This window comes from Megalobrama amblycephala, linkage group LG7 (genome assembly GCF_018812025.1).
Source record: "Megalobrama amblycephala isolate DHTTF-2021 linkage group LG7, ASM1881202v1, whole genome shotgun sequence".
Taxonomy (NCBI): Eukaryota; Metazoa; Chordata; class Actinopteri; order Cypriniformes; family Xenocyprididae; genus Megalobrama; species Megalobrama amblycephala.
This window is the reverse complement of record NC_063050.1, coordinates 21,872,120-21,890,334: the sequence shown is the minus strand read 5'-3', so window position 1 is coordinate 21,890,334 and position 18,215 is coordinate 21,872,120. Positions and strand designations below refer to the sequence as shown.

General features: G+C 34.8%; 1 protein-coding gene and 2 non-coding genes across 4 annotated transcripts; 2 read left to right on the top strand and 1 right to left on the bottom strand.

The window, feature by feature from the left end:
• Positions 1–7,735: 7,735 nt before the first annotated feature.
• On the bottom strand, positions 7,736–7,808 carry trnat-ugu. Its single transcript has one exon. It is a non-coding gene; the product is annotated as a tRNA-Thr (tRNA).
• A 317-nt stretch (positions 7,809–8,125) lies between these two features.
• trnak-uuu lies at positions 8,126–8,198 on the top strand. The gene has a single exon. It is a non-coding gene; the product is annotated as a tRNA-Lys (tRNA).
• A 483-nt stretch (positions 8,199–8,681) lies between these two features.
• dnaja1 (DnaJ heat shock protein family (Hsp40) member A1) lies at positions 8,682–18,198 on the top strand. 2 transcript variants are annotated; one of them, XM_048196580.1, is made up of 9 exons: positions 8,682–8,838; positions 9,228–9,381; positions 11,174–11,354; positions 12,629–12,733; positions 13,220–13,447; positions 14,863–14,977; positions 15,349–15,464; positions 15,984–16,084; positions 16,932–18,198. In XM_048196580.1, the coding sequence occupies exons 2-9, from the start codon at positions 9,250–9,252 to the stop codon at positions 17,154–17,156; spliced, it is 1,203 nt and encodes a 400-aa protein (XP_048052537.1). In that variant the 5' UTR covers positions 8,682–8,838; positions 9,228–9,249; the 3' UTR covers positions 17,157–18,198. The 2 variants fall into 2 exon arrangements, with proteins under 2 accessions (XP_048052537.1, XP_048052536.1); XM_048196579.1 differs by lacking the exon at positions 8,682–8,838 and adding an exon at positions 8,845–9,007.
• Positions 18,199–18,215: the final 17 nt, after the last annotated feature.

Sequence of the window (18,215 nt, the reverse complement as noted above, 5' to 3'; positions counted from 1 at the left end):
GACGAGAATATTTTTGGTGTGCTAAAAAAACTAAATAACGACTTATTTAGTGATGGCCGATTTCAAAACACTGCTTCAGGAAGCTTCGGAGCGTTATGAATCTTTTGTGTCGAATCAACGGTTCGGAGCGCTAAAGTCACGTGGTTTCAGCAGTTTGGCGACTCGACACGCGTTTCGAATCATGATTCGACACACTGATTCACAATGCTCCAAAGCTTCATGAAGCAGTGTTTTGAAATCGGCCATCACTATATAAGTCGTTATTTTGTTTTTCTGGCACACCAAAAATATTATTGTCACTTTATAATATTAATATTGAACCACTGTACTCACATGAACTGATTTAAATATATTTTATGGATCTTAAGAGAGGAAACGTCATTGCTGGCTATGCAGGCCTCGCCATCGGATTTCAATAAAAACATCTTAATTTGTGTTCCGAAGATGAACGAAGGTCTTACGGGTGTGGAACGGCATAAGGCGGGTGAGTAATAATGACATTATTTTTATTTTTGGGTGAACTAACACTTTAATGCACCACAGAGGACAAAACCTGTTTGGTTGGTCATGTTTTTTCATGTACTTTGCTGGCAAGTAAAGCAGAGATATGATGGTTTTGTGTTGCAACAGAACAAAACAAGCAATAACCCAACTGCACAAAAGATAAATTACCTTTTAGCCTGTTTGCCAAAATAAACAGTCAAGTTGTAATCTGCTGGATCTCTAAACATAATTAAAATATGAAAAACTTTTTTATATGTGCATAACTAAATCACGTTATTTTACGCTGTTAAATGTTTGAATCTGATTGGTTGACAAAAGTTTTAATGTACGGCTAAAGTAGTTCCAGGCAGGTCTTGACCGCATTACTGTTCAATATCACTTCGCAAAATGATTTCAGTAGTTCAAAGGTCCTTATTACAACCAAAAGAACAACAAAAGAACCAAAACCGACACTGACCAAACAAGTATAGTAAACAATAGGATAAAAACGACTGATTATTTCCGATTTTTGGCGCTGTTCTTGGAGCAGATAAACTTACAGTTTCCGTATTAGTAGAGACGCTGCTGCCGAACACTGCTGAGAGACGCACACACACGCATTAGACCATTAGCATCTTGCTCAAAAATGATCAAAGAGTTTTGATATTTTTCATATTTAAACCTAGACACTTCTGTAGTTACATCGTGTACTAAGACCGACGAAAAATGAAAAGTTGCGATCTTCTAAGCCGATATGGCTAGGAACTATACTCTCATTCCGGCGTAATAATCAAGGAACTTTGCTGCAGTACCATGGGTGCAGTAGGCGCAATGATATTACGCAGCGCCTGAAAATAGGCTAACTTCGTCAACATAACCAACGTGACCACCTGCTTGCACAGGAACCGTGCCTAGCAACCATGGAGACATTTTTGAGAGACGATTCAGAAGATATTTACTTTGGTGCAGATCCTGAACCGTATCTATTTGCCCTCTGCAACTACACAACCTTAGTGCCGGTCATGTTGGAAGTTACCTAGCTGGGGACTATTTTCAGGCGCTGCGTAATATCATTGCACCTGCTACAACCATGGTACGGCTACAAGTTACTTGATTATTACGCCGGAATGAGAGTATAGTTCCTAGCCATATCGGCCTAGAAAATCGAAACTTTTCATTTCCGTCGGTCTTAGTACACGATGTAACTAAGTACACGATGTAAAAATATCAACTTTGGTCATTTTTGAGCGAGATGCTAATGGTAGTGATGGCGAAATGAAGCTTTGCGAAGCACCGAGGCTTTCCCCTCAAGTGTATTGTAAAAAGGTTCATTACTCGAAGCTTTTCAACACAGTGTACACTAACGATATCTTGTGGTCAAAAGGTGGAAAAACTGCCTTTGCGTCCCAGACGACGCAGCTATTTTTGGACTGTTTCATGTAATAAATCAGTTTGTGCTATGAAAAGCATATAAAACAATGCAAATTATTATTATACATAAAGTCTTTCACGTGTCATTTTACTTAAACAATTTGAATAAATGAGTCTGAATAAATTTTTTGTGGAAAAATAGGCAAGCTTTTGGCATTATTTTAAAATAAATTGTTGTCATAGAAGTATGAACTGGGAATAAATACAAACTGAACACATGTAAATATTTATTCGTATTATGACATATTCTTTTGCTAAAAAGCAAATGACACTTCACATATGCGCAAGGGTTCACGTTATGTGAATCAGAATATGAAGCAGTCACGTGGTTGTGTGCGAAAACGAAGCTTCGGACGTCACTGATCACGTGGTTATGGCAAAACGAATCAAGCTCCGATACAGTGCTTCACTGTGAGATGTTTCGTTTTTTGATACAAGCTTCGAAGCCTCGGTGTCAAACGTCACAATGATGCTAAGCTGCAGCTAAAAGTGGTAGCTCCAGACCCGAAGATCGGCTGAATGGATTTGAAAACGGTAAAACTCAACTGTTTAACTCTAGGGGAGTTGGAAAATTAGCCTGTTTTCAAAAGTAGTGGCGTGTTCCTTTAAAATGACTTCATTCCATGATGTTGAAGTAACAAACAAATTATGTTTGTTTAACTTAACTGATTCATGTGGGACCTATGTACAAAATTAAGTCATGTAAATTCAACATACGTTTAGTTGAGGGTGAGTAAATGATGACAGAATTTTAATTTTTGGGTGAACTATCCCTTTAATCTCTTTCTTTCTTTCTTTCTTTCTTTCTCTAATAACTGCATTAATAACATTAGTTTGCTCTCAATGGCTCAGCCTCATATTTTATAGAAAATTGCCTTTTTGCTGGGCAAATCACTGACTGATGTGAATGATGTCGGATCGAGTCCCACCTCAGACAAGGATGAAATCACCCATAGTCTACAAAGAATGCTGAATGTGAATGAAAATCAATCAAAATACTGATATTTCTCTAAACTGCATAAAATGTATTCTTTTCGTAATGTATGAACATCTACATGTGTAAATTCATTTGATATGCTTTGATGGCTGGGCTTGTTTTTAATTCAGTTTAACCTTAGTTTTTATCATCTCTGGTATTCTTGATTTTTTTTTTTTTACAAGCCACCGGTCCATTTTTTTTTTTACCTGTAACATTAGTTGTTTTTGCTCAAATCCAGTTGTGCGGCTGCGCCAAACCTGCTATAACCATAGCCAATGATTAGCTGGGAGAATAGTAAAATTGCCCCCTCTAGTGGATGACTAAAGATTTGCTAGTAAAATCTCACATTTACAGCTGTTTCACTGAGAATTTCAATGTTTCAATTCAGAATTAACAGGTGCTCGCGCCCCCCACTATAAACAATACAATGTTTTATTTTTAACAAAAAATGTCTGATGATAAATTATAACTGCAGTAAACACACAAAGATAGAAATATTATAAAAATATTCACATATTAATAAAGTGTGTATGTATGTATGTGTATATATATATAGCGGTAAACGAAGTTTCTTATGCTCGAGGCTGCATATTATTTGATTAAAAATACAATAAAAACAGTAGTATTGTGAAATATCACAACAATTTAAAATAATTGTTTTATATTTGAATATATTTAAAAATGTAATTTATTCCTGTGTTGGCAAATCTGAATTTTCAGCATCATTACTCACCAGTCTTCAGTGCAGGGCCGGGTCTAGGGGGGGGCTAGGAGGGGCAATGCCCCCCCAGATTTCTCTTGTGCCCCTCCAACATCCCCAGGATACTCGTTTTTTTTTTTTTTTGTGATAGCACACAAAATGTAAAAAATATATAAACACTAAATTAGTTACATACGCGAATTACCAGAAACATTGTGCGGTTGTATTTTTCTGGCATCCTTTTACAGTTCTCCCTCACAGACATGCTCAGCACTTCAGGTGCTCACACCATGCTAGAATTGCCATAATTGCAAGATTTCAACTTGTAAAAAGCATTCATGTCTTCATCCACATCCTTTTTCTAAGCAGTTTTCCAAGACTTTTGCACTTATTTGATCACTTCTCAAGATGGCCATTGACGATCACATGAGCAGATGATATGCAGCTCCTTCAAATGCGCTCTAGTCTCTATTTAAACGTGCACACACCGTTACTACATTGCTACACGATCATGGAACACTTGGAAATTTACAGGGAGTGCAGAATTATTAGGCAAGTTGATTTTCTGATCATATTTTTTTTCCAAGCACATTTTACCAATTCCAATCCACATCAATCTTAATAACTACTATTAATATTGTTTTTAATCATTTATAAGTGATATATAATTGTTCATGAAGGCTGGAAATGAAAAATGCCTTATATTCAGGTGTGCAGAATTATTAGGCAGGTTTTCTTTTACAGGCAAAATGAGCCAAAAAAGAGATTTAACTCTGACTGAAAAGTCAAAAATTATTAAATATTCATGAGAAGGACGCAATACTAATGCAATACTAGAAATTGCAAAGTTAAAGCATGACCAAGGGAAAGCAAAATGCTCATTGGGTCAGCGGGGTCATACAAAAACAAGTGGAGAAGAAAAGACACATGTTAACTGCAAAATAATTAAGAATTAAGTGTGAAACCATCAGGAACCCTTTAGTCTCCAGCGCCACCATTTTCACCAACTGCAGCCTACCTGGAGTCTCCAGAAGTGCAAGGTGTCAGGATCTCAGAGACTTGGGTTAGGTAAAGAAACCTAATAAATGACCCGCTCTTAATAAGAATCACAAGCTGAAGTGTTATAAAATACATGAAGACTGAGTTTTTATAGGCCTTATAGACAGACGGCTTGAGAATGACTCCTGAAGGACCAGCACCACATCCTCTTGTACCACTGTTTGAAGAATTTATCTTCCAGAATCTGGCAGTAAGTTTTGGAAGATCATTTTTAGTCCATCTCTGCAAGACAGAAATTTCAGGATAATAGATAGACTAAAAGTGAACTCCCACATCTTACTGCCAGATTTTGGAAGATAAATTCTTCAAACAGTGGTACAAGAGGATGTGGTGCTGGTCCTTCAGGAGTCATTCTCAAGCAGTCTGTCTATAAGGCCTATAAAAACTTAGTCTTCATGTATTTTATAACACCAGCTTGTGATTCTTATTAAGAGCGGGTCATTTTTTAGGTTTCTTTACCTAACACAAGTCTCTGAGATCCTGACACCTCACACTTCTGGAGACTCCAGGTAGGTTGCAGTTCTGGAAAATGGTGGCGCTGGAGACTAAAGGGTTCCTGATGGTTTCACACTTAATTCTTCACCTTAATTCTTAATTATTTTGCAGTTAACACGTCTTTTCTTTTCCACTTGTTTTTGTATGACCCCGCTGACCCAATGAGCATTTTGCTGTCCCTTGGTCATGCTTTAACTTTGCAATTTCTAGTATTGCATTAGTATTGCGTCCTTCTCATAAGCATTTAATAATTTTTGACTTTTCAGTCTTGAGTTAAATCTTTATTTTTGGCTCATTTTGCCTGTAAAAGAAAACCTGCCTAATAATTCTGCACACCTGAATATGAGGCATTTTTCATTTCCATCCTTCATGAACAATTATATATCACTTATAAATGATTAAAAACAATATTAATAGTAGTTATTAAGATTGATGTGGATTGGAATTGGTAAAATGTGCTTGGAAAAAAAATATGATCAGAAAATCAACTTGCCTAATAATTCTGCACTCCCTGTAGCTTGGAATTTTAAAATTGTGATTTCCAAGTCATGAAAAATCTCGAAAATGAATAAATTAAAAACTAAATAAAATATAGATGTAACTATTCTAGTAAAATATAAAATAGTTTTGCTCAGTTATGTTCAGCTCTAAAATATTCTATCAGCATATGCGCTATTTGTTGAATATAGCCTATTATTTGATGTGATAACACCTTTCAGATTCTGCAAAATATCAATAATTTAAAAAATAAATAAGTGAGATCAAAAATAGTTTTTTTTTAAGTTTGGCACTGCAACAAAAATGTATTATTATGAGATGTTTACATATAGCCCACAATATATAATATCTGCCTTTACACAAATTAAGCAGTTCAAAAGTTTACATACACTTAATTTATTCTCAGTACTGTGTGTCATTAATTTACAACTGTTTTTATGATTTTCTTTATGATTAGGCCCATGTTTGGGACTCTTCTCATACCCAACTGTTACAAATGGTGAAAACATTTACTGATACTCCAGAAGGAAACAATGCATTAAAATTCAGGGGGTATAAACATTTGCACAGGATGGTTGGGGGGTAAATTGTTTTTATTTTGTCTTCTGGAAAGTGTTTTATGAAGCTTTTGTAGGACAGAACTAAATAAAAGTAGATCTTTAAATAAAATAAGAAAAAGGAAAGAATCATGCAACCAGGTCTTCTAATGGTTTAAATTTCTTCAATGAACCAAGTTGTCTTCTTCCACTTTTAAATTTTACCATTCTTAAAGATTTAGAGTAAATCCAAAATTCTTTCTGAAAAACAGAAAACAATGGCTTTGTTTTAAGGAACTTACAGTAAATTAATATAACATGAATATAACATTTTCCCAAAATGAAAATATTGTTCAGTAGAAATTGAATGTGTGTATCTTCCATTATTATACCAAAAGTTTTGTAATATTTAGTAATCAAATTAATTGTAATTTTAAGCCATTCGTATGTTAGACCAAAAGTCTCTAAACAGTCTATTTAAACAATTGTAACTAAACAGTCAAAAAACAAATGTACTATTGTTTCAATTTCAGAATCACAGTGATTAATATTAAATTTGAAGCTGTTATTAATCTGAAAAAATCTGAAAAATGGAGGAAACTGTTTAGTAGTTAAAAGGGGTGGGGGGGGGGGATCATAAACCTATGAATCATAAATCATATTATGCTGCCCCACCAAGTTTTCGAAATGCCCCCCCAGTCACGCAATCCTAGAACCAGGCCTGCTTCAGTGTCACATGATCCTTCAGAAATAATTCTAAAATGCTGATTTGCTGCTCAAGAAATATTATTGTTGAATGTTGAAAACAGTTTTGTAAAAAAAAATTTCTGGTTTATTTGATGAATAGAAAGTTCAAAAGAACAGCATATATCTTAAATAGAAAGCTTTTGTAACATTATAACATTTTACGTTACTGTTCAATGGTTTGGGGCCAGTAAGATTTTTTTTTGTTGTTGTTGTTTTTTTTTGGAAAGAAATTAATACTTTTATTAAGCAAAGATGCAATACATGGATCAAAAGTGACAGAAAAGACATTTATAATGTTACAAAGGATTCCTATTTCGTTTAAATGCTGTTGTTTTGAACTTTCTTGTACACAACTGTTTTCAACATAGATAATAATAATACATATTTCTTGAGATCATAAATGGATCATAAAATATGAGGAAAAAAATAAATATGTATAGTACATTGGCGGGGAAAAGAGCCCGCCTCCACGGCGACTGCAAAATGAAGATCCGGCGCGTGATTGGCCGAGGAACTCTGACAAAGTTGAAGCCCGAGCTCAGTAAAGATGGAGTAGCTCGCTCGAGACAGCCGCACAGCTAGTTATCAAGTTGAGTCCTGTTGATCTCGTAATATTATAAAATATAAATAAATAACACAATGCAGTGATGAAGGCTACAGACCTTGTCTGAAGTAAATATAATTCCATAAGCATTGGCGGTATCCTTAATGCAAATAACAGCAAATGGATTAATACGAATTCGGTGTGTAATTTTATAATTGCGTTATTTTATATTCTCTACATAGAATCGGTACAAAACGGAAATGAGGCCCCAGCGAGATTTGAACTCGCGACCCCTGGTTTACAAGACCAGTGCTCTAACCCCTGAGCTATGGAGCCTGCCTGATATATTGATTATAAATAAATTCGAATTTACAAATAGTACTTATTGTATTTAAATAAGATCAGAAATATATTTTCACATCGCAAATCAATACTTTGAAAAACAGTTGTTTAAACATTCCATAATGTTTTCACGACCGTTAAGAATCCTCCATGTTTAAAAATCTAAAAGAACGCGGAAATGAGTTTGAAATTTGTAAGCGCTCGTAATCGAAATTACTTAGTAATTTATTCAAATTCCTAACGCCTTCAGACCAACCGAATATTCAGGTATTGGATGAAATAGATTTCGCTATGGCAAAATTCTTTTCGAAGCCCGGATAGCTCAGTCGGTAGAGCATCAGACTTTTAATCTGAGGGTCCAGGGTTCAAGTCCCTGTTCGGGCGAAGTTCTTTTTAACGAAATTTTGAGTCTTGCTGCTGAGTTTGATTGCTTAATGTGAAGAAATAACTCATGCATTCAAGAGACACACAACTCAGTTATTTGATGCCAGGATAAAAGGCGATGGTAAAGTGCAAGAGAGATAACTAAAACAATGGTTGGACTTCACAGCATAATTTTTCAGTTTAAACCACATACAGCTGAGCAAATGAATAAACAAATACGTTTTATTTATTATAACATAGGAACACTGGTGAAGCATTTTTACCGTAGATCAGGATTACAAAAATTAAATTGCGATTTAAACGCTATTTAATTATATAAATAAGCAGATGAAAGGGAATCCAATGTAAACAGTATAGTCGTCTAGGGAGGGCTAATTAAAATACTGGTGCTGTGCTGTGTCACGATTGTCTCCAGACATTAGATGATGTTGAATGACTACATGTTGATCATGAAACAGCTGCTCGTCATTGCCTGTCATACGCCACCATGTACAGTAGGTGGCAGAAATAGGTCGCACTGCAATCAAAGTTCAATAACGCTCCACAAGAAGAAGATGTAGAGCGCTGCTGGAAGATTCTGGAAGTCTCTTGTTTGGTACACGGAGTCATAAGACGAGAAGAGATTTCAACATATTTCACGGTATAAGACGATTTATTAAAACAATGTTAGGGCATGACTCGCGTGATTTTTGTCGTTGCTTGTTTTTTTTTATTAAGTCCTGGCTTTTAGTAACATTCAGGTCATGGATTGACATTTCATTTCGCATGATTTTGAAATCAGGAGTTAAAATTCTACGAACACAACAAAGGTCTAAAATCAATTGTTTTAAAGCGCTTCGTCAGTTTAAACTGTCGTGAATGTTATGGTGATTTTAATTGAGTTTAATTGCTTTCTAATAACCAGTGCTGTTGCTATCACGAGACAAAATATGGGCAAGATTTAGATTAATTCTAACACTAATAAGAATTTTTGAGCGGTCACAAGTGTCATTTTCTTCAGTGTGTTTTTGAAATGTTTCTTCTGACTAGATCAACCTGTTTGAAGGCAACTATGGTGAAAGAGACTGGTTTTTATGATATGCTGGGTGTAAAGCCTAATGCCAGCCCTGAAGAGCTGAAGAAGGCCTATCGTAAACTGGCATTGAAATATCACCCAGATAAAAATCCAACAGAAGGGGAAAGGGTAAGACTGACACTCTTTTTACTTATCATCACTGTCTACATTATTCCAGAATACAGTTTCTTGAGAAGACAGCATTGCAGATTCTTCGCTGTTGTCATACAGAAAGTGACCCAAATAAACTGTGTACCTTATAAGGCCACATTTTATTTTGAAATGAAATGAAAATATTTTATAGATCATATTTTAAAATATTTAAAGGGGACCTATTTTGCCCCTTTTTACAAGATAATATAAGTCCCCAGAATGTGTCTGTGAAGTTTCAGCTCAAAATACCCCACAGATCATTTACTATACCATGTTTTAAATGCCCATTTTTAAATGGAAGCAAAATCATGCTGTTTTTGTACATGTATCTTTAATTGCAAACCACCAGTATGCTTTGGATGCTCTGACAAACAAACTGGGTCAGAGATCGCAGATTCTACCCGACCTAAAAAGCCTCAGCATCCATCTAAAAATCTCCATGAACAGGAGCATATTAAAACACGTTATCAACTCATCATAATTCAATAAATCAACTAATCAACTTACAGTGTGTAAGTCTCCTCGCCTTCCAATGTCAATTGCGTGTCCTCAAACTGGCAACCCGCATGAGCGTCAAGTCCGGTGTTACCAAGTCTGCGGTTTTCCCTCGGAATTGGGCTACTTTTACACTGTTGCCGTGAGTTGTTTTTCATGTCCGCGGGTTGAATTGACCCAAAATAACGTAATATTTAGCTCCTGGACTGCGAATTTTACCAGGGGAGCCCCACCAAAAATGTTAATTTTGCCCCCGGAAAGCGTTTTTTTACCATGGGATGCAATGCGATTGGGCTAGTTTTGGGCTAGATTTGAGGAGCAATTGGGCGGGTTTTGTTGTGGAAACCTAGCAACCCTGATCGAGTCTGAGGAGGAGGGGGTGGGGCAAACAATATTTTGAATTTGGACTGGAGTACACATTTCAACCACTAGTTATCATGCTTACATACCGCACCTTTAAACTGAGTTCTTTTTCATGTGTTATTGCGCTTACAGGATTAGTTCACTTTAAAATTACCCCATGATTTACTCAGCCTCAAGCCATCCTAGGTGTATATGACATTCTTTTTTCAAACGAATACAATCTGAGTTACATTAATGATCACCCTGATGCTCCCAAGCTTTATAATGGCAGTGCACAGAAACCACCTGTTTGAAGCTCAAGAAAGTGCATCCATCCATCATTAACGCACTCCACATGGCTCTGAGTGGTTAAGAAAGGCCTTCTGAAGCGAAGTGATGCATTTGTGTAAGAAAAATATCCATATTTAACATGTTATAAAGTAAAATAACTAGCTTCCGGCCAAACAGATTCTACTTGCGTCTAAAGCGTAAGTTATGTGACGTGCTTACTGATATTACGCTACACCATGACGTACTACGCTACGTCCTACGTTATACTTCATGTAAGTTACGATACGTGTAAGTCACAAAAGCTACAAACTGCAAATTCTGAGGCGCTGCTTGTGATTTATGGGGTGGATTTTTACCATTATAGGGTGGTTGTGTACAAACACTGCTGAGTCTGACACACATTTATGTTCAAATACCATGTAAAAGTGAAATTTGCATAATAGGTGCCCTTTAAAATATGATATACAGTTAAAAATGTAATTATGATCTATAATATATATGTGCTTGGAAAATATTTGGGTGTGAAATAATATTACATGTGAGTGATTTTATAATTTGGAATTATAGCAGATGAGAGATCTTTGGATGGTCTCAATGTTTGAACTATGAGTTTGGGATTTTCACTATTCTCTGCTTTCAGTTCAAACAGATCTCCCAGGCATATGAGGTTTTGTCAGATGCCAAGAAGAGAGAAGTGTATGACAGAGGGGGTGAGAAGGCGATTAAGGAGGGAGGAAGTGGAGGGCCAAGTTTTGGCTCCCCCATGGACATTTTTGACATGTTCTTTGGAGGAGGGGGACACATGCACAGGGAGAGGAGAGGTAAGTCATGTTTCTCTCTAAGCTACAGACTCCACAATTTGTCCAAAACCTGATCATCCATGTTATTCTTTCAAGATTTCTAAATGTTCCAAAGAACATTTTGTTTTTAAGAAAACAAGGAAATCTTTTTCAGTCACATGGTTAATGTCACAAATTTGCTTAGTTGTTAGCAGGGTTGGGTATCGTTTGAATTTATTGATTCCGATTCTTAAGGTGATGATACACGGGGCAATTTTTTGAGCGATGAGGCTTGGGGATTTTCCCATTGAGAATGGGCAACAAGTTTTGATCTAAAGTATCCAGATCGAAATTCGTTGCCTATTCTCAATGGGAAAGTGCCCAAGTAGCATCGCTTAGCAACATTGCTCAAAAATTTTCTCTGTGTATCATCACCTTTAAAGATTTCCAATTTCGATTCCAATATGGTAAAACATATTTATTCTGTCTTTTTGCAAAACATTCTGTTGTTGGAACTGAATATCATGAACAATGATCAGCTGCCAGAAGATCAAATAATAAACTAGACTAATATAAATTTCAAACATTATTAAAGACAAGTATACACTCAGTAATACAATAAGAACAATAAGCAAATTAGCAATAGTACAAATAAATCAAACTGATCAAAGTTCAGAAATTGAAATCAAATGTAAAATAACACTGAATAGTTTTCTTTTTATAAATAAAATGTAGATGAATCCATATTAAAGTTACAAAAGTTATTCAATCAAGATCAGTGAGTGATTTGTTTTTGTTTTTTTCTTTTCTTTGATTAACAGTAATGACGCAGATGGCAACAGGTTTATTAGGCTGCTGTCACTTTAAGACCTAATGCATGGATCCAATATACTGTTACATATGCATTTTATTTCTCAACTGTTTATGTTCACTTAAGACATAACAGACTGTTTACAGGATATTTTTACATAATTTTATGTATTTCTCCTTTCAAGTGCAAGAAGATGTGAAAGAGAACTCAATTCAGTATTCACTACCCGAACTGAGTTCTCTTTCCCATCTTCTTTGGTTTGAATGGTTTAAAATCACATTAAAATGCACACACAAGAATCTCTCTCTCTCTCTCTCTCTCTCTCTCTCTCTCTCTCTATTTTATATATATATATATATATATATATATATATATATAATAGAGAGAGAGAGAGAAAGAGAGATCAAAATGTTCTAATATGCTCACATAAATTCTTAGCATTTGGTGTAACCCACAAATTAACCAGCCAAAGTCTCTTAGAGATATTTTGTTGTTTCTGTCACAGGAAAGAATGTGGTGCACCAGCTGACGGTATCTTTGGAGGACCTTTATAATGGAGCCACCAGGAAACTTGCTGTCCAGAAAAACATAATCTGTGACAAGTGTGAAGGTAATAAATGACTGAAATTTATTTGAATAAGGGATTTAAAAAAAAAAAAAAAAAACTTTATTATACTTTATTATTCCAGTCTTCAGTGTTTTATGGTGTTATCATCATCACAGCTGAAGATGGTTATGCTGCTTAATTTTTTTGTGGAAACTGTGATATTTTTTTTTTTTTTTTTTTTTTTTTTTTTTTTTTTTTTTTTTAGGATTCTTTGATGACTAGAAAGTTCAAGAGAACAGCATTTATTTGATAAAGAATTTTTACAATGTAAAAGTGTTTATTGTCACTTGATCAATTTAATGCATCCTTGCTAAATAAAAGTATTAATTCCTTCTTTTTTTTTAAAATTATCTGACTCAAAAGTTTTGAATGGTAGTGTGTTTATAAGCATTGTATTACAATTATACTGCCTTGTTTGTTCTGGTAGTATTTTTAATAGTTAAATTTATTTTTTTTTGCATAGTTTTTTTACTGGATATTTTACTACAGGTCGTGGAGGCCGTAAAGGGGTGATAGAAGTGTGTCCATTGTGCCGTGGGGTCGGTGTCCAGGTCAGACTACATCACTTGGCACCTGGCATGGTACAGCAGATATCAACAGTCTGCACTGGCTGCCAGGGGCAAGGTCAGCGACTTGGTCACCGCGACCGCTGCAAAACATGTGCTGGTCGCAAGATACTACGACAGAAGAAGATTCTGGAGGTGCACATTGATAAAGGTAATAATGAAGGCTGTCAGAATTAACGTGTTACACAATTAACGCAGCATCCTTTTTTTTTTTCTGCCGTTCTTTGGCTGTGCTACAGTATATGATCACACTACCATTCATTCAAATGTGATAAGGTGCAAAAAAAAAAGTACTCAAATCTGTCTGTGAAGCGGCTCTCTGTAAGACAAACACCCGAAATATACAGAATGCCACTTCAGACAGTGCCACATTGAGTTCTCTTTCATGCTTGATTGGACAAAAACACACAAAATTATGTCAAAATTCCTGTCTTGTCAAGTATCCTCATAAGCACAGTCTTAAAGGAGTTAAAAAGTGTTAAATGAACGTAAATAGTTGTTAGAAAATAGGATGTGTGTCAGATCCATGTCAGGTCTTAGGCCTGTTTCACACCGCATGCATAATCCCATGTTAACAGATTAGAGCATTCACACTGCACGCCGAAGAGGCATGACTGTGCATAGCAGGAGCAGAGCAGAAGCGGCAGTGCCAAGATTTTGTTTCGGTGCTGTCTATTTTTGCTGCGCTGCTTCCTGCACTGCATAAACACTTCTTCTGCACTGCCTCCGCTCTGCTGACAGCAGCCTAATAAACCTGCTGTTGTCCATCATAAATGTTAATCAAAGAACTAAAGACAAAGGGAAAATCACTCATTGCTCTTGACTGAATCACCCTTGTAGTTTTAATAAGAATTAATCTACTGAATATTCAATTTACAATTTGTGCAGTGCAGACTGTGCAGTGTTTGATTATTCAATTTCTGTATATTTATTCTGTAGATTTTATAAGCACTGTTTACAAGGTTACATGAGTTAAAAACAATGAAAACAATAACTTTTTTGTGCATTTTAGCAGGGCAGGTAAATATCTGAATCAGCCCACATGGACCATTAATTAAAAAAACCTTTGTGTTGAGCCCTGATATATTAAAGGCACAGCTTAATGTGACATTTATTACAGTGGGTTTATTTAAAGATTGTTTTAAGTTCATTAAATTAAAAATTAACAAAAATATTATGAAAAATTATTATAAACCTATTAAATGTTACAGTTGATAGCTTTCAATTATATTGTAATGTTGAATGGCTGTAATTAATGGGCAAAATTGAGAGAAAAAAAAAAAAAGTAAAAACTTACCGTATTTATGTTGTTTCTACATTATTTTGGAGATTCATTGTGAAAGTTTTACAATATAAAAATATCTTAAAAACTGTAATGTTAGGCTAATGATTAATTACAGAAAAATGTGTGATTTTAATATATAATAATTTAGGGGTTTTTTTTAGCGTTTGTCAGCTCAGCACTAGTAATAGGAAGCATTAAGAAAATCACAGTTCAGTCCAAAACATTTTTTTTTTTTCTACAGCCTATTACTTTTGTTAATGCTTGATTATGCGTTACTGCAGGTATGAAAGATGGACAGAAAATAGTGTTCCATGGAGAGGGGGACCAGGAGCCTGGCCTTGAACCTGGAGACATCATCATTGTCTTAGATCAGAGAGCACACTCTGTTTTCACCAGGTAAAACCAATCTGTAAAAGTCAGCAAGAAGTAGGGATAAATTAAAATGACTAGATGATGCTTTTTTCTTTTTTTTTTTGTCTTATGTAATCGGTTTTGTTTTTTATTTTATGAATAATTTATAAATAATGCTGGTTATACTAAAGTTTTATGTTAGATGTTATTTTCAGAGGTATGTCATTGATTGTAGTGTCCTGTAGAGGGCAGTACAGTCTCGTTTATTTATTTCAATATTTGTGTCCTGCTTCCAGTGTTCTCTATGTGGGGCAGCCTTTTACAGTACATTGTCATTTAGAGAAGGTAAATGAGGGATAGAATATGTAGATATTATGTATGAAACAAAAAAAACAAAAAAACATTTCTCTTCTCAGACAAGGAGAAGACCTCATCATTAACATGGAGGTACAGTTGGTAGAGTCATTATGCGGTTTTCAAAAACCTATTAAGACACTGGACAACAGAACTCTACTCATCACATCCCATCCAGGTAAACCATCCTGCATACATATTCCAGCATTACATGCAGGTTACCATAACATCAGCACTATTGTGAGTCAGTGCTGGTGGATCAGTGAATGATGGCATACTGTAGCGTGATGTACAGGTGGTGGCTGATGGAAGTTTCTGTCTCAAACCTGTAATCATATCCACTTTTAGTGATGCTCTGGCTAGGGGAGAATGGCAGGGGTGATAGTACGTCACCTTGGCAGATGGTGTACCATATGGTCATTTTTGCTATTGCTTTCTCCAGGGTTCCTAATAGGCATCCTTAGTGTCTTGTTGACCTTGTATATTACCTTACATCCAGCTTGTGCTCAAGTTTGTCTACCTTGTTTTGGATTAACTGGTTCTGATATCAGTTCACCCCTGAGCCATTTGGAGATTAAAAACTACCAATTGGAAGCTTGGCTAGTTATACTAATCTTAATAACAGAGCAGATATAACTGTTATATAAACTATAGATGTGTAAAGCAAATATATTGCCATTCTTTGTTGCATTAATAGGGGAGCTGATTAGGCCTGGAGATAAGAAATGCGTTCTTAATGAGGGGATGCCTCTGCACCGTCGGCCATTTGAGAAAGGGAAACTCATCATACTTTTCAATGTGAGTACTAATTATTGAACATGTTCATTTTTCCCCTCTTCTTTAAGTAGTTTTCATTCCCCAAATCATCAAATGCTTTTTGATATTTTGATAACTCATTAAAAAGGGCCTGTAGTTATTAGGGTTATTATTGTAACTAAAACTAAAACCATTGAAAACATTTTCATTACTTTAAATAAAGTACACTTTAACTGAAATATTACACTTCTCATTTAGTTACTAAAATAACTAAAACTAAAAGTTACCAAAAAACACTTAAAAAAAAAAAAAAATGACTAAAACTTCATCTAAAACAAAATTATAATTCGAAATTAACTATAATAGTATATACTAAAATAACACTGCGCTGAGCATTTATATTGTGTGTGTGTGTGTGTAATAAATTATATATATATATATATATATATATATATATATATATATAATATACACATTCAGAATGTTAATGCTGCTGATTGAATATTGCAATGATTTTAATGTAATTTAATTTTAAGTTGACTAAAGAAGTAAAAAAATGAGATAAATATTGCTGTGCTGTTTATTACTAAGCAACACATTAAATAGTGTATCATTTATAAACAAAAGTGAAAAACTTTATTTTAACAATTTTTAACTATTTACTGTATTTTTTTCCTTTTTTTTAAACATTTTGAACTTAATTGATAATAATGCCTGTTTGGTTAAAATGATGTTTGAAAAAAAAAAAAAAAAAAAAAACTTTTAATATGTTTCAGAGCAAATACATGAATTTAATTTGTATGTGTTTACTAAATTTTCCAGGTGTAGTCCACAGCTTTTGTTGTTGTTTTTGCACTAATTACTCATTTGAACTACCTTTCTTCTTAAGGTTGTCTTCCCTGAAGAGAACTTCCTCCCATTAAACAAACTGAAGGAGTTAGAAAGGTACCTACCTGAAAAACAGGCAAATATTGAGCCTGATGGCATGGATGATGACCTCTATATCTATGCTGACCTTGAAGACTGTGATCCAACCCATGAACGCCATCATTACCACTATATAGAGGAGGAAGACTTTTACCCTTCTGGAGGAGTGCAGTGCCAAACCTCATAGAGATTCCTGTTCCCTGAATCCCTTCCCTTCCACAACAAATACCACCTCTGCTGGAAAACAAGAAAAATGGACCAAGAGGAAAAGTTAATTACCTCTCAACTAGTTCTGTGCCTAAAATAAGACCTCTTAGTGCCGACCTCTTGTGTCATTGTTTGAAAGAATCTCCTCATCCAAAATCAAATATTTTGTGAAATAAATTTAGGGGATGTGTAAAATGAGTAGTGAGACTGGTAACATAGAGGTTGAATTAAGGGAAGAGTCTATAGAAATTTGTGTAGCAGTTACAATGGAAATGGAAGGGGTCATTCAGGTGTGAAGTTGGTTGTGCCATAATCCCAGTAAATTCCATCTCTAAGATGTATTTACCTTGAAAATCAAATTTCGTCATCAGTTTGAGAAAACATTACAATCTTTGTGGTGTTTTGTTTATTGCCAATTAATTGTGGGTTACATGTAAGACCATATGATCTTGATGTTGTTGGACATTTGCTATGTGCCAGTTTATTGCTAAATGTTTTTCTAGAACATTTTGAACTAATAAGAGGGGTATAACATCCAAGTTAAAAATACATTTAAAATCCTTACTACATTTTTATCATAACTTAGAAATAATTTTAACAAAAATAAGTCATGTTGCATTAGTTCATTCAAATCCTGTTTAGAAGCTTATCTAAAAAAATAATAAAAAGAAATCATGAATTGAATGGCACAACAAAATACTAAAAATGTCAATTTGGTTTTGAAGGTGTTTTAATACCTCTGCAGAAAACGTAAGATCCAGTCTTAAGATTACCTGGAATGGATATTGAAACTTTTATAACTTGATTATCTGTTAACTCTGCCTACATTTCAAGGACATTTTTGAATATTGCAAATGCACTTTTATCCGTTTTGTTATTAATATTTTCATTTTTGCAGGCAGATATGTCTAATTTGATTTGTATTATGTGTTGACTGAAGAATAACTGAAAAATGTGGAATTTTAATTACGACCAATAACTTTGCCATTTGTAATTCTATTTATAAAATGTCACAATGTTAATCATTTAGTCACTTGTA